Here is a 23,001-nt window from a genome sequence, read left to right as displayed (position 1 = left end):
TTTTTGACATCATTTTTTGCACTTTATATGAACAAGTCCATTAGCACCTAAGTAAACTGGGGAGAGGTGTGCAGCATGACGTATTCACACTGGACTAACAGAACTGATGATCTGGGGGTGAAGCTATACTATATAATACTATAGCAGTATAGTACTATATCAAAGCCTTCAATGACCGATGACAAGCCAGTAAATATCACATCATTATCTGCAGCAGCCATTACAGAACTCCACCATGAATACATTCAGTTCATCACATTATACTGTACACATTTATATCAAAAATGATCAAAACATTGTCATTGTTTCTTCTCTCTACTTATACATGTTTATGGTTGAAATATTTTATAAGTAGCTTTTGCTTAAAATAAATTTGTTTTCCACAAAAAGTGGTTTTCATTTACAACTTAGGAGAAACAGCCAGGGAGTGATCAGTCTGTTTGGAAAAAAATGTCTCTCATGAAACTGACTGAGATCTTGAAAATCTTCATCAGGAATACTGTTAAGAATTTAACATATAAAATAGTTTTGATTTGTTTAACAATTTTCTTGGTCACTGCATAATTCCATATGAAATTCATAGTGTTAATATCTTCATTAGTATTCTAAAACAGTAGAAAAAGACAAATGAGGAAAAGCCCGTTACGAGGTGTTTTCAAATTTTGGATTTGTAGTGTATGTTGAAATCTGTATGTTTGCTTAGGTGTTTGCTTATATGAAGTGTTTTTAAACTTTCAATTGGTAGCGTACGTTGAAATCTTTCAAATGTATATTTCCATTAAAAGCCGCAACATTTCTTAGATTATAATTAGTGTTTTTGCCTTTCAACTTTCATCATATCAGTGTGTCACAGTTAATCTATCTTACAACTCATTGTTCAGACCTATTTTTTTTATTTAAGTTTTATGCTAAACTTAAAAATACATATGAAAAACAGTTGCACCATAAACAAAGATATCACTTCTAAAGAAGATAATCTTAAGATGCTTGAAAAAAAAAGATTCCCAAACAAAAGAATAACAAATTGTTTTAGCTCACGGTATTCATTACAGAACAGACTTTGGGCTCAGACAAGACATGGCTTTCATGTGCATTTAACCACTGGCTCTAATGTTGGGCTTAAAAAAAAATACTAGCACGTTATGTACAGAACACTGGTTAATCACAAAATAAAGTCCATCCTGAATCTGAGAATAAATATCAGCTCTTCGTGGGGAGATTCCTGGGCGATTGGGGACATAATTTTCACTTCTGTCTACCAAACTTCTCAGCGCTCCAAACATAGACTTGTCATGTCCATGCTCTTCAAATGAGTGTGAGTGGAGCAGGCGCAGCTCCACTGTCCAACAGTCCATTCACTGTCCTTCAGTCCGTCTCCATCGCTCCACTGTGGGACTCCTTGGACACCATCAGCCTCATCAGCTTTCCGTGCAGCTTCTCGATCTTCTTCACGTCCTGTGCCTGATCGGTCTTGTACTGCAGACACTGAAAGTACAGAAAAGCCCAGAGGTAAAATGTGACACAGAACACGTGGGTTTGAGGATCTATCGGCTGAGAAAAGCAGCTTACCACAGCGTTATCTGTGACTTTCATACAGAGGTTCCCGTCGCAGTGGCGATATTTCAGCACAACTCGGACCTGCACAGAGAATTCAAGCCGTCTGATGCAGTCACTACCACTGCTTTATCACAGCTGTACACTACAACACAATAATATAGATATAACGAGCAAATATGTGTCTTTGGAAATGATTAATTAGCTCGATGATGATCAGACAGCTGGAACCGGTGGATCCTGAGACAAACAGCGCTCGCAAATTTCACAGTTAAAGTCAGGAACAACGGGAATGTTAAGTGGTTTAAACGCTACAACACAATGTAAAACCTCAGTCGGGTTAAATGTTCAGCCCGAGGGCAGGCTGGCAAACCCGGCTTCATCACATCCGCCTTACCTTCATCGGGTCCGTCAGATAGAGCTTTTCTGCCGCTCGAGCAAACTCTTCCCAGGTCTGATAATAAGGCATGATTCAACAAAACGTGAACTAAACGTGAAAATTATGAATTACAACTACTCGTCTCTTGCTAGGTAGACAAGCTACAGGTTTATAACACATCAGCGAAGTCGGCGAAGGAAAACATGGCCGCAATAATCAAAAAGAATCATCCTGGTTGGTCCGTTATTGAACCAATGAGAGCGCTCACTACTGCCAAACGCCTCAGCGCTTGAGGACGCATGCGCAGTGTGTCGCGTGAGCACCACCCGCGCCTGTGACTGGTTGCGGTTACCCAATCCGCGTCCCCTGCCCGATCTGTACTGCGCATGTGTGTACTGCGCACTATGTATTTATGCACTTTATTTGAAATTTTTATTTAATTCTGCCTGTCCACTGGCTCCTTTCTTTTTTCTTTTTTGTCTTTGTTTAAACTTCAGTGCTGTGCTAAATTGTTAATGGTGACTTTGTATAATGAATGCATCTATGTTGTATAATTTTGTATTGCGCACATTTTGTGACATTTCAAAATAACTCATACACTGTATGTATTATATTAAACTTATAATTAAAAATTATATTAAACTCTGTCAGAAGCAGCTTCAGCTACCACAGCAAATTCTCTTTTAGTAACTAGAATACTTTACTGATGTCAAAAATCTGAATAAAAATGTTTATGGAAGTTAGATAGCTTAATCGGTCATTAAAGATGAGATACAATCCTCTCTGAAAGCAAACTTGGAAATACAGTAAATTTCCACAGTAAGTGGACTTTAGTAACAAATAATGTTAACTTTACAAACAGAAAACTTTTAATAGCAACATTTATCACTCAACACCAGACAATAGTTAATAGGCTACAATATAAACAATGGGGAAAAACAAAACAAAAAAAAAAAAAAAAGAGGATTACATAAAAGCACTGAACTTAGCACAAACATCCCATGATTTTAGCCTTCTTATTTTCTGTGGTGCTCAAATCTTTAAATATTGTTTTATATCTTTTTTAAAATAAATGTTTGCATTTGTCTGTTATAACTTTTTTTAAATTAACTTTGTGATAATACAAAATTATACAACATAGATGCATTCATTATACAAAGTCACCATTAACAATTTAGCACAGCACTGAAATTGAAACAAAGACAAAAAGGAAAAAAGAAAGGAGCCAGTGGACAGACAGAATTAAATAACTATTTCACATAAAGTGCATAAATACACAGTCTTTTTTGCTTTATTATTTGTAGATATTTGATGTTTAAGTCCATACTGTTTGGCTTCAGTCTGGAAGAATGTCAATACAGGCCTAGAATTATTATATTTAAATTTGTGAATTAAATTAATGACAAAATATTGATTGTTCTTGCTATTGTTATATCTACCAAAGCCAAACAATACATCACCTAGATGAAGACTAACATCTATAAACTCAATATGGTCTACAATACATCTACTGAAAGCTTTACAAAATTTGTGTGTGTGTGTGTGTGTGTGCATACAATGCCATTATACTTGTGTTCAGTGAAATTTGTGCTTAGTAAATTCAGATGTTTTAATATTTTAATTTTGATTTACCTCTGAGGTTAGCCTGGTATACCTGCAGGTAGAGGTCTAAGATTTGTAGGAAGTCTGTTACTGTATACCCTGTGGATTAAGCAGGAAAAACAATATTGCTTGTAGAGAGATTTGAACACATTAAACTTTGTGTATACCATTGTGGCAATTTAATGTGAAAGCAGTGACTGAGTTTACCCCCAAAGACCTCTCAGAACACAGAGATTTTATCATAATTACCATCTTTGGTCACATCAGAATCTGTATTATGTTCAAAATTGGCTACAATGAATGGACACAATTTTCGTAATTTTGCCTCTGTACACCACCACAATGGATTTGAAATGAAGCAGTCGAGATGTGATTGAAGTGTAGACTTTCAGCTTTAATTCAAGGGGTTTAACAAAAATATTGCATGAATCATTTAGCCATTTTTTTTTTTTTTACAGTCCCTCCATTTTCACAGGCTCAAAAGTAATTGAACAATTGACTGATAAACTTTATTGTTTCATGGCCAGGTGTGTCCCGTTTCCTCATTAATTCATGACAAATTAAAGAGATGTTGATTTCAACTGTTGAATTTGCATTTTGTTGCTGTTTATGGGAACTGTTTATGGCAACACCAAAAGGTCTAGAAAACCATAGAACACAAGTAAAGTAGATGAATGCAGAAATCTCTCCTTGGTGAAGAAAAACCCCTTCACAACATCTAGCCAAGTCAAGAACACTCTGGAAGAAGTAGGCATATTGTTTACGTCTATAATCAAGAGATGCCTTCACGAATGTAAGTACAGAGGGGTGTTACAACCCGCAATGTGCAGGTATGTTTCGTGTGTATGCGTGTGTGTTCAGTCTGTGCAGGTTGGTCCAGTCTGGGCCTTCCTGCTCTGTTTCAAACCACTACTAACCACTGCTAACACTTAAGAACAGAAAGGCCATATTAGACCTTGCAAAAAAAAAAAAAAAAAGCCTGCCCAGTTCTGGATCAAGATTTTTGGACAGATGAAACGAAGATTAACTTGTACCAGAAAGATGGGAAGAGAAGAGTATGGAGAAGGAAAGGAAGGGCTCATGATCCAAAGTATACCACATCATCTGTAAAATATGGTGGAGGCAGTGTCATGGCATGGGCATGTTTGGCTGCCAGTGGAACTGGGTCACTGGTGTTTATTGATGTGACTGCTGATAGAAGTAGCAGGAAGAATTCTGAGGTGTATAGAGCTATAATTTCAAATGCTGCAAAACTCATAGAGTGGTGCTTCACAGTACAGATGGATAATGACCCAAAACATACTGCGAAAGCAACCCAAAAGCTTTTAAGGCAAAGAAATGGAATGTTCTTAGATGGCCAAGTCAGTCAGATGACCTCAACCCAATAGAGAATGCTTTTCACTTACTGAAGACAAAACTGAAGGCAGAAAGACCCACAAACAAGCAGTAACTGAAGGCAGCTGCAGTAAAAAAAGGCCTGGCAAAGCAGCTCCAGGGAGGAAACTCAGAATTTGGTCATGTCCATGCATTCCAGATTTCATCCTTATATTTATGTTAGAATGTCCAATTACTTTTGAGCCTGTGAAAATGGGGAGACTCTGTAAAAAAATGGCTGTAATTCCAAAACAGTTAATGCAATATTTTTGATAAACTCCTTGAATTAATGCTGATTGCTTCTTGATTGCTTCATTTCAAATCCACTGTGGTGGAGTACAGAGGCAAAATGATTATCGTATCGTTAAAAATCGTGTCATTGTCCAAACGCTTAAGCACCCGACTGTAATAGTCACCTCAGGTGTAGCGCTGCCAGGCTATAGCAGTCTTATAGAAACAAAGATGGAAAACAAAGCTTATTAATGCTTACACATCTATTTAAATAAAATTTTATTTTAGTCCACTTGTGCTCAACTTCTACAAAAAACGTTGATATGCTGTAGCCATCTTGGTCAGAAGAGGTACAGCTATGCTGGGCAAATTCATCAGCTGTTGTATAATCTGGAGGTTGACCACTGCCATTTTTTTCATACTTTTTAGCTGTAAAAAATATCACAGAGCACTTTATCATAGACAAAGCAATCAGACAAATTACAGAGTAAGAGTAGGGACAAGCAGCCTACTTACCACTTTGTATAATATTTTATATTTGGTCTATCTACCTGCAAGACTGCTTAACACAGTTGGGATTGCAGCTGAAATTAACAATAATTTACTGCTTATTATCTGCAATTACTTAAAGTCTTATTCAAATAAACCTTTCTGTTACAATTTATGCATTTACATGGTCAGCTATTTTTTTGCCATGTGCTTTCACTCACCTTGGTAGCAGCAAGAGTATTGATTTTTGCCATTATTATAGATCAACAATTTGTTATATAAAACAAATTCTTTATTACAGTCTGTAATAAATTACAGTCTCTTCTTTTTAAAGATCTGCCCTTTTTAAAATTAATTAATTAAAATTAAAAACAAGGAAAGCATGAGTTGTTAACCCATGTCATGATATCAATTAAGCCAGCAACCATACTGAAACCTCAAGTTTGTTGAGCTTGCTTTGTGGTATAGCCCTTGGGTCTAAAGAACAAATAAGGGTTTATTGCAATGACTGTATATATGAGTGGACAACATGGTGCCACTGACTCCCATTTTGTGGTTTTGAAGCCTCAATTTGGTTGATTTGAAAGTCACCATCTTGGATCTAGAGTCTGCGCAATAGAGACCATTGGATAAGGAGTCTGTGCAGTAGAGTCTGATGGAGCCAAAGACTGCGCAGTAGAGACCGCTGGAGGCAGAGTCTGAACAGTATGGACTGCTGGTGCCGGAATCTGTGCAGTAGAGACTGTTGGAGCCAGAGTCTGAGCAGTAGAGACTGTTGGAGCCAGAGTCTGAGCAGTAGCGACCACTGAAGCCGGAGTCTGAGCAGTAGAGACCGCTGGAGCCGGAGTCTGAGCAGTAGAGACCGCTGGAGCCGGAGTCTGAGCAGTAAAGACTGTTGGAGCCAGAGTCTGAGCAGTAGTGACCACTGAAGCAGGAGTCTGAGCAGTAGCGACTGCTGGAGCCGGAGTCTGAGCAGTAGAGACTGCTGGAGCCGGAGTCTGAGCAGTAGAGACTGTTGGAGCCGGAGTCTGAGCAGTAGCGACCACTGAAGCCGGAGTCTGAGCAGTAGAGACCGCTGGAGCCGGAGTCTGAGCAGTAGAGACTGTTGGAGCCAGAGTCTGAGCAGTAGCGACCACTGAAGCCGGAGTCTGAGCAGTAGAGACTGTTGGAGCCAGAGTCTGAGCAGTAGCGACCACTGAAGCCGGAGTCTGAGCAGTAGAGACCGCTGGAGCCGGAGTCTGAGCAGTAGAGACCGCTGGAGCCGGAGTCTGAGCAGTAGAGACCGCTGGAGCCAGAGTCTGAGCAGTAGAGACTGTTGGAGCCAGAGTCTGAGCAGTAGCGACCACTGAAGCCGGAGTCTGAGCAGTAGAGACCACTGGAGCCGGAGTCTGAGCAGTAGAAACTGTTGGAGCCAGAGTCTGAGCAGTAGAGACTGTTGGAGCCAGAGTCTGAGCAGTAGCGACCACTGAAGCAGGAGTCAAGTCCTGGCAGTAGCGACCGCTGGAGCCGGAGTCTGAGCAGTAGAGACTGTTGGAGCCAGAGTCTGAGCAGTAGAGACTGCTGAAGCCGGAGTCTGAGCAGTTGAGATCACTGAAGCCGGAATCTGAGCAGTAGAGACTGCTGGAGCCGGAGTCTGAGCAGTAGAGACTGTTGGAGCCAGAGTCTGAGCAGTAGAGACTGTTGGAGCCAGAGTCTGAGCAGTAGAGACTGTTGGAGCCAGAGTCTGAGCAGTAGCGACCACTGAAGCAGGAGTCTGAGCAGTAGCGACCGCTGGAGCCGGAGTCTGAGCAGTAGAGACTGTTGGAGCCAGAGTCTGAGCAGTAGAGACTGCTGAAGCCGGAGTCTGAGCAGTAGAGACCGCTGGAGCCGGAGTCTGAGCAGTAAAGACTGTTGGAGCCAGAGTCTGAGCAGTAGCGACCACTGAAGCAGGAGTCTGAGCAGTAGAGACTGCTGGAGCCGGAGTCTGAGCAGTAGAGACTGCTGGAGCCGGAGTCTGAGCAGTAGAGACCGCTGGAGCCGGAGTCTGAGTAGTAGAGACTGTTGGAGCCAGAGTCTGAGCAGTAGCGACCACTGAAGCCGGAGTCTGAGCAGTAGAGACCACTGGAGCCGGAGTCTGAGCAGTAGAAACTGTTGGAGCCAGAGTCTGAGCAGTAGCGACCACTGAAGCAGGAGTCTGAGCAGTAGCGACCGCTGGAGCCGGAGTCTGAGCAGTAGAGACTGTTGGAGCCAGAGTCTGAGCAGTAGAGACTGTTGGAGCCAGAGTCTGAGCAGTAGAGACTGCTGAAGCCGGAGTCTGAGCAGTTGAGATCACTGAAGCCGGAGTCTGAGCAGTAGAGACTGTTGGAGCCAGAGTCTGAGCAGTAACGACCACTGAAGCAGGAGTCTGAGCAGTAGCGACCGCTGGAGCCGGAGTCTGAGCAGTAGCGACCGCTGGAGCCGGAGTCTGAGCAGTAGAGACTGTTGGAGCCGGAGTCTGAGCAGTAGAGACTGCTGAAGCCGGAGTCTGAGCAGTTGAGATCACTGAAGCCGGAGTCTGAGCAGTAGAGATCACTGAAGCCGGAGTCTGAGCAGTTGAGATCACTGAAGCCGGAGTCTGAGCAGTTGAGATCACTGAAGCCGGAGTCTGAGCAGTAGAGATCACTGAAGCCGGAGTCTGAGCAGTTGAGATCACTGAAGCCGGAGTCTGAGCAGTAGAGATCACTGGAGCCGGAGTCTGAGCAGTAGAGATCACTGAAGCCGGAGTCTGAGCAGTAGAGACTGCTGGAGCCGGAGTCTGAGCAGTAGAGATCACTGCTCATCATGCTTTTCATCTAGGTCTTACAGCTGGAGTAAGTTACCCATCTGAATGCTGGCAACGTCAGCTCCTTTATGCTCTGCTTGTTTTGTTCGCGGAGTACTGATTTTCTAAATAAATAAATAAATAAATAAAACCCGATACTTGAGATTTTACTTTAGAATAATTTCTTCTGTGCAAAAATATCATATCAAAACATGCTTCAGAATTATCTCTAGTTAATGTTAGCAAGCTAGCTACCTAAATGAACAGGATGTGCACATAATTTATTTCAGTATGATGTGATTGAGCAATGTTAATATCCAAACCTAATTAATATTATGAAATCTAGCAAGCTAATTTTTAATCTTCACTTCAAGGTGTTTCATTTTGCTACTGTTAAACGCCAGCTCTAACACAATCAGCCACATACCAGGAAAAACTGCGGTTAGAGCATTTTATAGTTAAAAAAAAAAAGAAAAAGAAAAAAAACTTTGCTACAGAACTGTCAAAGATGTCAACACTGTAAATTAAGTTTAAATTTTGAAAGAGGTTGAGCTTGAGGTGTGAGTTGGTAAGTTCACGCATGTTCATGAGACTCAGCAATCACACTCTTTCAGTTATCATCATATAACTCCTATAAAACGCACTTATTGTAGCGAAAACGTTTGGGGCTCAACTGAAACATTCTGCTGTTGAATAACAGAAATAACAGAACACTATTCCTGAAAATTAACTTGTAGAGATGCAGCTCAAAATATAGGCTAGGTTTGGCTCGTGTTCCGTTAAAAAAAATTAATAAATCAACATGGGAATGGGCAGGGTTAGAAATTGTACTGCACTCAGCCACTAGAGGCCCTCAGAGACATTTGGCTTCACTCTTCCACCCCTGTTAACGACGTCCACCCATTTATTTATAGTTATTTGTTTATCATCAAACCTCCAGGTCAACCACAAGGGCGCGTGAGCTCGCAGGAGAAATCCACGCCCATTGTAAGACACTGGGTGAAGACTGCACGTGTTCAGGGATGCTCAGGAGCAGCATGAGCAGCTTCTTCTCACCTCCTCTGTACATACAGAGGCACCAGTTTGTGATTGAGTTTGTTAAAAAGTACAGACCCAGAACGGTAACGAACTTCAGCTTCTCTAGATAACTTTTCTTTCCTGACAATAGTATTGAATTTTCGCCGGCACTGGCTAAACTCCCTGCACTGTCATGGCTGAATAAAGTATTTGTTTTTTGTTAGGTGTTGGATTTAGGATGCTCTGAATGTTTCCTCCTGAGAAAACTCAGATTTCATCGCTACGGTGTTGAGTTACTGGCAGGAGTGGATATCGACTGCGCCGCCATCCGACGAAACATGTTGGTGTTTTACTTCATAAGAATCTGGAATTGTGCAGTTTATAGAGCTAAACTGCTTTATAATGTCTTGTCTTTAGCCTTAGGATTTAGTAGTTACTTTAGCTAGCTTATCTATCCAAACCATTTTGCTAACTAAAATGGAAGATGTTTATCATGAATGTTCAGGTTAATAAATGTGTGAAGATCTTTTATCATATACACTCACCGTGAATGTACAAGTGTTCCTAATTGACTCGATATTTGTCACACTATATTGTACCACTACAGCAGGTATTTTCAGTCTTATCCACAGAGGGCCAGTGTGGTGGCAGGCTTTCATTACAACCCAGCAGGAGCCACACCTCATTTCGCTTGTTTAATCAGTTCATCTTGGTCTGCAATCAACTATCAGGTGTACCTCCTACAACCCCTGGCAAAAATTATGGAATCACCACACTTAGAGGATGTTCACCCAGCTTTTTTACTTTATAGCAAAGAAACAAATCACAGAAATGACACAAAAACAGTTTTGTTCAATAGCTTAACATTCTGACTTTGTGAAACATACACCAAAAAAAAATTCACTTTTTTTTTTTATTAATGGCATGTCTTTTTCCAAATCAAGTGGAGGAAAAAAATATGGAATCATCAACAAAAAAATTAGTACTTTGTTGCTCCTCCACTGGGTTTTATGACAGCCTGAGTTCTTTGAGGCAAAGACTTCACTAGTGAAAAGCAATATTCCCCATCAGTCTGGTTCCAACTTTCTCAAATAGCAGTTGACAGATCAGCTTTGCAGGATGGAGCCTTAACATGGACCAGTTTTTTTAATTTCCACCATAAATTTTCAATTGGATTGAGATCTGGTCTGTTTGTTGGCCATGTCATTGAGTTGATATGCCTTTCCTGGAAAAAAAAAAAAAAAAGCTTTAACACTCTTTGCTCTGTGGCAAGATGCATTGTCATCCTGGAAAAATTACTACATCACCAAACCTATTTTCTATGGATGGAATGAGAAAAGTGTCCAAAATTTCACTGTACACCTGTGCATTGACTGCTGAGGTAATGATTGCCATCTCCTGGTCCTTTACCTGACATGCAAAACCCATATCATAAATGAGTTGGGAAATTTGATTGTTTTCTTCAGGCAGTCATCTTCATAGGTTTCATTAGGTAATGAGACCAGACAAAAGTTCTAGCATCATCTCCTTGGCCAATGCAGATTCATCACTGAATTTCACTTTCATCCAATCATCCACACTCCATGATTGCTTCTCCTTAGCCCACTGTAACCTTGTTTTCTTCTGTTTTGGTGTTAGTGCTGGTTTTCTTTTGGCTTTTCTATATGTAAATCTCATTTCATTCAGCCGGTTTCTTACAGTTCTGTCACAAACATTGACTCCTGTTTTCGCCCATTTGTTTTGTTGTGCATTTTCTATTTTCAAGGCATATTGCTTTGAGTTTTCTATCCTGACGCTTTGACATCTTCCTTAGTCTGCCTGTATGTTTTCTTTTTATAACAATAAATACTTGCACCAAATTTTAGATACAGCTGACTGGGAGCAACCAACCTCTTTGGCCACACTCCGTGTTGAAATTCCTTGTTGAAGGGGTTTTATAATCCTTTCCGTTGTTTCAACTGTCAACTCTCTGGTTGGAGCCATGTTTCCTTTCAATTAGCCAAGTCCAACAGTTCATTAAGGTATGTAAGCACTCCCTTTTAACTGCTGACTAATTAGCATTTTTAGACTTGAAATTAAAAGATGATTCCATAAATTTTTCCCTCAACATTGAGTGATTCCATACTTTTTTCCTCTACTTGATTTGGAAAAAGACATGGCATTTAATAAAAAAAAAATGTCAGTGAATTTTTTTTGATGTATGTTTCACAAAGCCAGAATGTTAATCTATTGAACAAAACCTTTTTTTGTGTCATATCTGTGATGTGTTTGTTTGCTATAAAGTAAAAAAGCTGGGAGAACATCCTCTAAGTTTGGTGATTCCATAATTTTTGCCAAGGGTTGTATTTGGCTGGAATGAAAGCCTGCAGCCTCACTGGCCCAGCGGATAAGATTAAAGACCCCTGCACTACAGTGTGGTAGCAGGTAAAGGTCCCATGTCTGTTACTGTGTGTTAGGTATGCACTGGCTCCACTCATGACTGAATACCTACAGCCAAATGCTAGACCACTTACAATCAAGCTTTATCAAGGCTCCATCACAGAAACAGAGCCATGCACCAAGGGCTTTGATCTGATCACCTGCATTGAAGTGTGAGTGTATTCAAACTTATTCCATGTGCTCAAATTATTGACTGCAAGTTACTATTCAGAGTAATTTAGCATTGAATAAAGTCATGGTTTTATAGATTTCCTCATTTTATTTCCTGTCTCAAAGCATGGAGCACCTTCAGCTTTGGGAAGTGGAGAGGTTTTCAGAGGTTTTGTTTGAATACATGGAGCCACGCACTGTGATAATAAGCATGCCAAATGCAGAATTCAATCCTTTATTACCAGGACTAATAGGCTTCAGACACAAAGACCACAAATTCGAGTGGACCAGAGCACAGTTTCAAGCTTGGTGAGCTTTCGTTACCTGACATCTGAATGTATTAAAATATTTAGCAAGAAAGATGTGATTTAGTCTTACAAAGCAATTAAGTTTTTTTCCCTTCATTTTTCAGGGTGTAATTATTTTTTTAGCATCACTATTATCCCTAGCTATACATTAATGAGTGAATATACCAATATAGTTTTATATTATAATATATTATGTTATATATGGTAATGGTGGTAGCACAGTGGCATAATGGGTACCATTGTGGTGCAGACATCAAGGGTCCCTGGTACAATCCTGAGCTCATATTGTCTGTAAGGTGTTACTATGCTTGTTCTCCCTGTGTCCACATGAGTTTCCTCCGAGTTTCCTCCCACCTCCCTAAAATATACAGTAGCTGGCTTGGCCAAGATACAGTCCCCACTGAAAGTATTGGAACGGCAAAGCCAATTTTTTTGTTTTTGCTATACACTGAAGACATTTGTGTTTCAGATCCAAAGATGAATATGAGACGATGGATCAGAATTTCAAATTTTATTTCCTGATATTTACATCTAGATGTGTTAAACAACTTAGAGCATGGCTTCTTTGGTGGCAGAACACCCAATTTCTAGGTGAGCAAAAGTATTGGAACAGATAGTCTTAAAGTAGATTAACGTAAATAACACTTAATATTTGGTTGCATATCCCTTGCTTGCAATAACTGCATGAAGTCGGCAACCCACTGACTTCACCAAACTGTTGCATTCTTCTTTTGTGCTGCTTTTCCAGGCTTTCCAATGCTGCTCAATTCGGTTAAGGTCTGGTGACTGACTTGGCCAGTCTAACACCTTCCACAAGTCCTTTGTTGTGCTGGCAGTGTGTTTTGGGTCATTATCTTGCTGCATGATGAGGTTTCTCCCAATTAGACTGGATGTATTTCTTTGTAAATTGACAGACAGAATGTTTCTGTAGACTCCTGAATTCATTCTGCTGCTACCATCATGAGTTACATCATCAATAAAGATTAGTGATCCTGTTCCAGAGGCAGCCATGCAAGCCCAAGCCATGACACTACCTCCACTGAGCTTGATCGATGGGTTTGTATGTTTTGGATCATGAGCAGATCCTTTCTTTCTCCACACTTTGACCTTTCCATCACTTTGGAAGAGGTTAATCTTGTTTCCAGAGATTCTGTGGCTCATCTCTGTATTTCTTTGCAAATTCCGATCTGGCCTTCTGATTCTTACCGCTGATGAGCAGTTTGCATCTTGTGGTGTGGCCTGTATATTTCTGCTCTCGAAGTCTTCTTCAAACAGTGGATTGTTGAACCTTCACCACTGCCCTGTGGTGGTGGTTGTTTATGTGGCTGACTGTTGTTTTTGGGTTTTTCTTCACAGCTCTCGCAATGTTTCTGTGATCAGCTGCTGTTGTTTTCCTTGGCCAACCTGTTATATGTCTGGTTGTTGGTTTTTTCTTTTTCAGGATATTGCTCATTTTGCTATACCCAATGCTTGTGCAATGCCTCTAATAGATTTTCCCTCTTTTCTAAGCTTCAAAATGGCTTGCTTTTCTCCCATAGACAGCTCTCTGGTCTTCATATTGGTTTATCCTTTTTAACAACAAATGCAGTCTTCACAGGTGAAACCTAGGACTCAAACCAAGAGTAGACATTCAGAGCTATTAAATGTTTAAACAGTCAATCTAAATGGCACAACTGGGCAACAAGAAACACCTGTCAGTCACACTTCAATTGAAAAATGTGTAGGTTCAAAGAAAAGGTGCGATATTCTATGTTGTTTAATCTGGAAACAAAAGCTGAAACTCTGACCTATCGTCTCGTATTCTTTTTTTTGATGAAATGTCTTTTTTTTTTTTTTTTTGGCTATGCAGTGAATTGATCTTACAAATCCAATACTTTCAGAGGGGCCTGTACATTGCTCCTAGTTGTTTGAGTGTGTGTGTTGCCCTGAGCTGGACTGGCATCCCGTTCAGGGTGTATTCCTGCCTCACACCCAGTGTTCCCAGGATAGGCTCCGGATCCAAGCAGTTACTGAAAGCGAGTGAGTCATGAGAATATTAGTGCAGTGTGACCCTTGAAGTAAGCTGAGGAATTTTAAATTTGAGTAGATTTATTTACTTTCAAAAAGCTGAAAATGCGAGAAATAATATAGTAGTAGTATAAAAAGTGTTATGTGATTATTTAATATCATGATCTTTTTACTGAAAATTGTGATATTGGGTTGTACAGTTTTACAATGTGTTTTCCAGCCCTACTGAGAAGCCTTCCCAACTGTAATAATTTTTTCATTTATTCAGGGCCGATGGAGTTTGCAGGAAATATGGCTACTCGGTAGAGTTCACAGGAGTAGGAGAGGCTCCTGGGGAGATTAGAGATGTCGGCTTCTGCTCCCAGATTGGCGTTTTCCAAAGAGTTGTTGGTGATTTAAATACACAAAGGAACAACACAGAGGAGGAGCCTACGGTATATCAACTGGTAAGAACTGAATGCTGTGATGGACGGAGAGAATGTCTAAGTGTCTACCATCATGCCTGCCATGTAATCTTTCTCCCATGTTCATTCCTGTTAGCTGTACAGGGTGGTTTACCCAAGCCTCTGTGACAACAATATCTTCCAGAGGACTCTAGTTAGTGAAGTCCTATACAGAGCAGAGCAGCTGAAGAAGGAATGGCTGGAGGGTCAGGAAGGTGAGCAGTGTGATTTCACCTCCTGTGAACTCATGCTACCATCTGAGGCAGCGAGGCAGGCAAGGGAGGAAGAGGAGCTGTACAGGCAAGGGAGTTGGGTGTGTGTGCCACTTCTGCGTGTGTGGGCTGGTTCCAGAGTGCAAGCTCTGTGCAGGAATATCCAGCAACTTCGAGACACACTGTTGGTGGACTTGCGAGTGCAGCTAGATGCTGACAGAGATACCATAATGCTGCCTAATGGTTATGAAGAGGAGGAAGACGAAGAGGAAATGGACGAGGGTGAGAAGGCAGAACGTGTGTCAAGGTCTGTGAATGACAATGTAGAGGAGGACTGGGAAAGTGAAATTTGATAATTCCTTACCTCAGGGATATCGGTATCAATGGAACTATAACACCTTGCATTCACTGGCCCTCTTGTCAGGTTTACCTTCCATATAGGACAATAATAGAATTACTGACTGGCCAATCTGTTATTATGCACAATTTATCAACTCCCCCTAACAACAGTGGAGAAATAATAGCTGACTATTTCAGTCAATTTTGTTCTGTTGAGTAAATTTCTTGATATTAATGTATCTTATTAAGTAACTTAAGCATTTTAAAATTTAGTGCCTTTCATCTGTACAGTGTGGAAGTGCTCTATTTTGATGGGAACATCATGGACATTAACAGTCTATATCTGAACAATTTGTGGGAAAAGCTCACATACAGTGGATATAAAATGTCTACACTCCCCTGTTAAAATTGCAAATTACAAAAAGTTTTTGTAATAGAAGAAAATTAAACAACGATAAATCATGTCAGAACTTTTTCCACCTTTAATGTCATGTAGCAACCAACAAAATTTAAGTGAAAAACAAATATAAAAAATTTAAGGAAAAAAAAAAAAAAGTGGAATTATTGCCAAAAGGGAGCCGAGGGGTCATTTGTGTATTGGTATGTGTATCAAAGGCATAGCTCAGATTGTTCTCCCGCTGTTCTCCATGATGATCAGTTGCATACAGGACCCCACATACAATAAAACAGTTGCCATAACGTTCACGCCTCAGCCCCGTCCTCCATGTGGTTTCTCGCTGTGTGGTCAGGTCATCCGGGTTCAGACGGCTCAGTACTATCACTTCCTGTAAGAAACCTTCGTCATCCAGTGCAGCGTAGATCACCCAGAGGCCACTTTCATCTACAGCCAGCTCCACATCCGAGTGGCCTCTCCATCGCCATGATGAAACCTCATCACTCTCCAGTGCAGCGTCATGCAACATGGTCCAGGCTGCCACACGTCGCCGCCGGAGGTCATACTTGATGATGTCACGTGAGAAAGCACGGTTGAAGAAGAAGGCACCGTCATAGACTGCATGGCCTGTGCCCAGCCAGCTATAGGACAGCTTATAGAAGTTGGTGAAACGACCTGGAATTCAATATTGATTCAATATTAATAGTATTAACAAATATTAGTAATTAAACAAGAGTGAGAAGGTGTCCATATTAAACTACCATAAAATAAAATTTTCCAGCCTTCTGTTGCTGCTTATTACATCAAACATTGCATGTTAAAATGGTTACTAAAATTATTCCTCAACTAAAGGCCTGAAAATGACAGTTCAGTATATCATGTTTTATGGAAATCTTTTTTTTTTTTTTTTTTTTTTTTTTTAGCAGAATTATTGACTTGCCTTCATGCAAAATAGGTACATGCAACGCTGTCCATGCAGTGCTTTCCAAATGAAATTCAGTCTAATTCTGCTCACTGGATATTCACTGGAAATGATACCTTGTTTAAAGACATCCATGTTCTGAAACTCCAACAGGTTGTTGCCATAATAATAATTAGCAACGTAGATCTTGTTGTCACGAGCCAATGGGTCTTTCATCCAGGCATCTTCATTACGGCCATATCAAAATCATTTAGAATATCTAAAAAGAAAAATATGAAATATCTACATTTGAAAATGAGTTCAGATTAGCTCTGTTTGGTCATCTCATCTCAGATCATCTCATTTGTTCTGACATGTTTTTTTTTCCCCCTGGTATTCCAGTTTATTCCCACTTCCCAAAAACATGCTGGACTGGTTACTCTAAACTGCCCCTTGGTATGTTTAAATGTGCGAATGTATGGTGTACCCCATGATGGACTGGCATTCTATCCAGAGTGTACTCTGCTTCTTGCCCAGTGTCAGTGTCAGTGGTACAGACAGCCTCTAGGACTAGCTATGTTATTAATATTAGTCATTATATTACACTGTAGTCAAAAATACTCACACATTTTTAACTGTCCTAGACTCAGTGGTGCATGAATTTTCAGAAGTTGAACATTTTTGCATAAATCAAGGATTTTGCATAAAGCAATTTTGAATTCTCAAAACAAGACACAGGACAGGAATTAAAAAGTACTTCAAAATAGGATTGTAACAATGTAATCAGGGGGCTGTTAATGACTTATGAGATATTTTCAATGAGAAATAAGAATATATCTATATATATATATCTATATATATATATATATATATATATATATATATATATATATATATATATATATATATATCTATATATATATATATCTATATATATATATATATACATATATATATACACAGTCAGGTCCGTAAATATTGGGACAGTGACACAGTTTTACAGGAATTACAGCCATTTTTTACAGAGTTCCTCCATTTTCACAGGCTCCAAAGTAATGGGACAAACTAATATAATCATAAATATTAGGATTATTTTTATTACTTGGAGGTAAATCCTTTGCAGTCAATGACTACCTGAAGTCTGGACCCCATGGACATCACCAAATGCTGAGTTTCCTCCCTTGAGATGATTTGCCAGGTCTTTACTGCAGCCATCTTCAGTTGCTGCTTGTTTGTGGGTCATTCTGCCTTCAGATTTGTCTTCAGTAAGTGAAAAGCAGCTCAGTTGGGTTGAAGTCAGGTGACTGACTCGGCCATTTAAGAACATTTAATTTCCAAGCTCTTGGGCTGCTTTCACAGTATGTTTTGGGTTGTTATCCATCTGTACTGTGAAGCTCTGTCCTATCAGTTTTGCAGCATTTGACTGAGTCTGAGCAGAAAGTACAGCTCTGTACACTTCAGAATTCATCCTGCTACTTCTATCAACAGTCACATTATCAATAAACCCCAGTGACCCAGTTCCATTGGCAGCCAAACATGCCCATGCCATAACACTGCCTCCACATGTTTGACGGATGATGTGGTATGCTTTGGATCATGAGCCCTTCCTTTCCTTCTCCATACTTTTCTCTTCCCATCATTCTGGTACAAGTTAATCTTGCATCAGAACTGGTCAGGCTTTTTTTAGAGGTTTTTTAGCGAAGTCTAATCTGGCCTTTGTGTTCTTGAGTGTTACCAGCGGTTTGCATCTTGAGGTAAACCGTCTGTATTTACATTCATGAAGGTGGCTCTTGATTGTAGACGTTGACAATGATAGGCCTACCTCCTCCAGAGTGTTCCTGACTTGGCTAGATGTTGTGAAGGGGTTGTTCTTCAATAAGAAAATAATTCTGCAATCATTCACTTTAGTTTTCCGTGGTCTTCCAGGCCTTTTGGCGTTGCTGAGCTCGCCAGTGCATTCCTTCTTTTTAAGAATGTACCCAACTGTTGATTTGGCCCTCCTAAAGTATCTGCTATCTCTCTGATAGGTCTGATTTGGTTTTTCAGCCTAATGATGGCCTCCTTCACTTGCATCAACACCTCTTTGGACGGCATATTGAGAGTTCCCATGAACAGCTACCAAATGCAAATTCAACACTTGGAATCAGCTCCAGACCTTTTATCTCCTTAATTTATCATGATGTAAGGAGGAAACAGACCACAGCTGGCCATGAAACTGCTTATCATTCAATTGTCCCATTACTTTTGAGCCTGTGAAAATGGAGGAACTCTGTAAAAAATGGCTGTAATTCCTAAATGGTTAATGCAATATTTTTGTTAAATATATATATAAATTGTATAGTTTTAATTTGCCCACTACCTACACAAAATTAGGAAATCAGAGGCAATATTGAGGCAAGATTCCAAAACCACCCATAAAATATTCAAAAATAATTGGTCATAGTCATTTTTGCTTGTGGTATTGCTGTAGTTAAACTTAGAGACTTTGTTTACCTGGCTGCCTTTGAGGTTTCTCCTCAACATCCTCATCCTCCACAGTTTTAATGATCTTTCGTTTTGGGTCTTGCTGTTTTTTAACCAAACTAATGCTGTCTGTATTGTGTTTGTCAGGTTTGCCAGTGGTAATAGTTGTAGTGGTACTATTAACCAGTCTGTTTGTGGACACTGATGCAGTTGTGCTGGAATCACTTTCACCCTCAGTTACATGTGATGTAGACAGAATGACAATTGTTCCTGTATTGCCAGACTCTGTGGTAGTAGCTGTCATCCCAGCATTGGTCTTCATGTAGCTTCTCACATCTGTGATTGGATTGGAATAAGTTTCTGGAATAGTAGCAGCTTGGCTCTGAGTGGTTGGTGATGAAGTTGCATTTGACAGCGTGTTTTGTTCATTGGCCTGACTGAAATTCTGCCTGGAAATGGTTCCAGTGTTGTGAGTTTGCTCAGTTAAAGTTTTCATAGTGACCTCTGACTGACTGATGATGGCTGCTACTGTGCTTGGTATGATGTTTTCTGTCATTTCTAAAGAAGCTGAATTAGACTTCATCTTTATGTGACTTGAAGTTGATTCCATGTTCATCGTCATCTGAGAAGTGGTCTTCTCCTCTCTTTCTTCCTCTGTTCCAGGGAGTGTTTGAGGTGTGGTGTGTTTTGTGGGCCAAATGGCTCGGACGTTATCTGTGGTAGCTGAGGACTGCAAGGCTCTGAGCTTGATGAAGCTTTCTGTGGTTGACTGGAAGGTTTTTGCCAATGCAAGCCCTGAATTATTAAGCATTTTCATCTTCACTGGCAGAGAAGAGTCAGATTCTTCCAGCTGAGGCTTGGGCACACTTTGTGGTGTTGTACTATCCTGAGGTGGAGTGTTGGGTTTAGCTGAAATTGGCCATGGTCTGGTGATAGTTTTGAACGAAGGAGCACTGAGAGGAAGAAGTTCCTCCTCTGTAAAAAGATCTACAGAGCTGTCATCACTGTGGGCTCAGATTGACTATAACCCCAAAGAAAGGGGACTTTACGCCTGGAACAATGGCCACCAGATCACTTGTGATGTTGTATTTGCATACGTAGACCCACTTTAGATGGGAAAGCAGATCATTCTGAAGTATTATATAAAATTTGGGGAAATGTATGCCTATGACATTCAAATATGAGGGATAATATATCACAAAAATGCGGACTGTGGAGCAGTCACTTAGCATTTTTTGTGATATACACTGCCTGGCCAAAAAAAAAAGTCGCACAATCTAATATTTTGTTGCACTGCATTTAGCTTTGATTACGGCACGCATTCGTCCTGGCATTGTTTCAACAACCTTATGCAACTTCACAACATTTATTTCCATCCAGAGTTGCATTAATTTTTTGGCTGAGATCTTGCATTGAGGACAGGAGAGTCTAACCACTCCGTAAAGTCTTCTCCAGCACATCCCAAAGACTTTCAATGGGGTTAAGGTCAGGACTCTATGGTGACTTCATTTTATTGCCGCACAATGAGGCTGAGCCTCGACCTGACCAGTTGATGCAACCCCAGATCATAACACCAGGGGCTTGTACAGTAGGCACTGTGCATGATGGGTGAATCAGTTCATGCATTTCCTTTCTTACCCTGACACGCCCATTGCTTTGGAATAGGGTAAATCTGATTTTATCAGACCACATGACCTTTTTCCATTGCTCCACAGTCCAGTCTTTATGCTCCCTAGCAAATTGAAGTCATTTTTTCCGATTATCGTCACTAATAAATGGCTTTCTTGTGGCCACACAGCTGTTTAGTTCAAATCCTGTAAGTTCTCATCACATTGTATGTGTGGAAATGCTCTTACTTTCACTATTAAACATAGCCGTGAGTTCTCCTGTCGATTTTTTTACGATGTGACATCACCAAGCGTTTTAAAGATCTCCGATCACGATCATTCAAGATTTTTTCCGACTACATTTCTGCTGTAAAGTTGACGGTTCACCACTATCCTTCCAGGCTTTAATAATGCACTGGACATTTCATAACCCAGTTCCAGTGATTTCAGCAATCTCCTTAGCTGTTTTCTTTGTTTGATGCAGGCCAATGATTTTCCCCTTCAGTAACATCTTTTGCACAACCATGGGATACGTAATCTGCCATGGTTGTTTAAGAAATGAGAAGCTACACACTGCATCAGTTATGGTTAAAAGAATTGTTGCCAGCTGAAACATATTAATCATTGCAGTAATGATCCAATCATAGGCTCTTAAGTATTTGCTTATTTAAACCCAAACAGCGACCTTTTTTTTTGGCCAGGCAGTGTATTATCATTATCATATTTCTCATTATGCTGATGTTTGTACCGGTTATCTACATTCTATATTCTACGTTTATGAAAATAAGCAAAATTGAGTACTGTATTTTTTCCCACATTTTTGCCCCTGCAAAACTTTTAATATTTTTATAATATTTAATATTTTAATTAATTAATTGTATATTATCAGCGCCATTACAATTAATAGTTGGTGAAGCTTCTCTGGGAGAGAATACCAAAACTGAGCTTCTACCTGCAATGTCCAGTATAGCTGTAGAGGATCTTGCATCACTTCTCCATAAAGACCATTTCAAACTGTGTGTGCATGTCGACTTCCCTCTTCAATTCAGACACAGGTTTTCTACAGGAGTTCAAAAATTTTATGTATGTGTTGGTGCGTTTGGCTCATTATCTTGTTACCTTATCACCTAAGGTTTTTGCTATCTGTCTTATAGATTTATGTTGTTTTTTCAGCCTAATGATGGCCTCCTTCACTTGCCTTGAGATCTCCTTGAACTTCATAGTGGTAGCTCCAGTCGAACAGCTGCCAAATGCCAACTTAATACCTGATATCAACTCCAGACCTTTTATCTGCTTCATTTGTCTTGAAGTAATGAGGGAATGGACCGCACCTGATCAATTAACTTCTTGTCAGTCAATTGTCCAAATACCTTTGAGCCCCTGAAAATGGAGGTACTTTGCTTGAAATGGATGTAATTCCTAAATGGTAAATGCCATATTTTTGTGGAACCTCTTAAAATAAAGCTGAAAGTCTACACTTCGATCACATCTTGATTGTTTTATTTCAAATCCATTGTGGTGGTATATAAAGGCAAAATCAAATACTTCCGGACCTGTCTGTATGTGTGTGTGTATATATATCTGTGTAATATATATATATATATATGTGTGTATGTGTGTATGTAATATAATATAATATAATATAATATAATATAATATAATATAATATAATATAATATAATATAATATAATATAATATAATATAATATAATATAATATAATATAATATAATATAATATAATATACACACACACACATACACAGTACTGTGCAAAAGTCTTAGGCACCCTATACTTTTTAGTAATAGTATACTTTTTGTTATAGATTTTTATTTTATGACTTCTACATTGTTGATTCAGTACAAAAACCATTTTAGATTCCTTAACATTAGTTTTCCAGCACAAAATTAAATGTTACAGAAAAATCTTTCAATGTCAGTAAAGAAAGCAGCATAAGAGACACTTTTCAGACAAAAAAAAAAAAATAATGAAGGCTCCTGGGTTTTGCTGAAAAATTAGAAGCAAGTGTGACAGTCAGTTTTCAGAAGAACTGTGGCTGCTTCTGCAAGATGCTCAGTAAAACCTACCAGTTAACTTCCTTATAAAACTCCATATATTGTACCTGAGACTAATAATTTTATTTTTAAATCAAAGACTCACACCAAATATTGACTTTTTATTACTGTTTACTGCTCTTTATAGTATTTTTTTATGTAGAAACATTTAATTTCATTATTTTTGAAGGCATCTTTACTCTACAGCATTTCTTTGCATGTGCCTAAGACTTTTGCACAGAACTGTATATACACACACA

The 23,001-nt window shown here is 39.6% G+C and overlaps 4 protein-coding genes across 4 annotated transcripts; 1 reads left to right on the top strand and 3 right to left on the bottom strand.

Moving 5' to 3' along the window:
* Positions 1-249: 249 nt before the first annotated feature.
* srp9 (signal recognition particle 9) lies at positions 250-2,159 on the bottom strand. The gene is made up of 3 exons (XM_026928286.3): positions 1,952-2,159; positions 1,570-1,638; positions 250-1,485 (listed from the first exon to the last, which is right to left on the bottom strand). The coding sequence occupies exons 1-3, from the start codon at positions 2,021-2,023 to the stop codon at positions 1,366-1,368; spliced, it is 261 nt and encodes an 86-aa protein (XP_026784087.1). The 5' UTR covers positions 2,024-2,159; the 3' UTR covers positions 250-1,365.
* Positions 2,160-6,100: 3,941 nt separating this feature from the next.
* On the bottom strand, positions 6,101-10,085 carry LOC128321621 (clumping factor A-like). The gene is made up of 2 exons (XM_053241931.1): positions 9,971-10,085; positions 6,101-8,533 (listed from the first exon to the last, which is right to left on the bottom strand). Exon 2 carries the CDS (start codon positions 8,437-8,439, stop codon positions 6,217-6,219), a length of 2,223 nt encoding a protein of 740 aa, XP_053097906.1. The 5' UTR covers positions 8,440-8,533; positions 9,971-10,085; the 3' UTR covers positions 6,101-6,216.
* Positions 9,234-15,918, top strand: henmt1 (HEN methyltransferase 1). The gene is made up of 6 exons (XM_026928343.3): positions 9,234-9,529; positions 9,650-9,765; positions 11,882-12,016; positions 12,141-12,323; positions 14,598-14,775; positions 14,870-15,918. The coding sequence occupies exons 1-6, from the start codon at positions 9,431-9,433 to the stop codon at positions 15,335-15,337; spliced, it is 1,179 nt and encodes a 392-aa protein (XP_026784144.1). The 5' UTR covers positions 9,234-9,430; the 3' UTR covers positions 15,338-15,918.
* On the bottom strand, positions 15,881-20,071 carry LOC117599793 (olfactomedin-like protein 2B; the record flags this gene model as incomplete). Its single annotated transcript, XM_053242347.1, has 3 exons — positions 19,103-20,071; positions 16,756-16,881; positions 15,881-16,392 (listed from the first exon to the last, which is right to left on the bottom strand). Coding segments are annotated over exons 1-3 (1,434 nt in total), but the record flags the coding sequence as incomplete, so codon positions are not given.
* Positions 20,072-23,001: the final 2,930 nt, after the last annotated feature.

This window comes from Pangasianodon hypophthalmus, chromosome 19 (genome assembly GCF_027358585.1).
Source record: "Pangasianodon hypophthalmus isolate fPanHyp1 chromosome 19, fPanHyp1.pri, whole genome shotgun sequence".
NCBI lineage: Eukaryota > Metazoa > Chordata > Actinopteri > Siluriformes > Pangasiidae > Pangasianodon > Pangasianodon hypophthalmus.
Note: the sequence above shows the minus strand (reverse complement) of the source record. Positions and strands in the feature narration are given on the sequence as shown.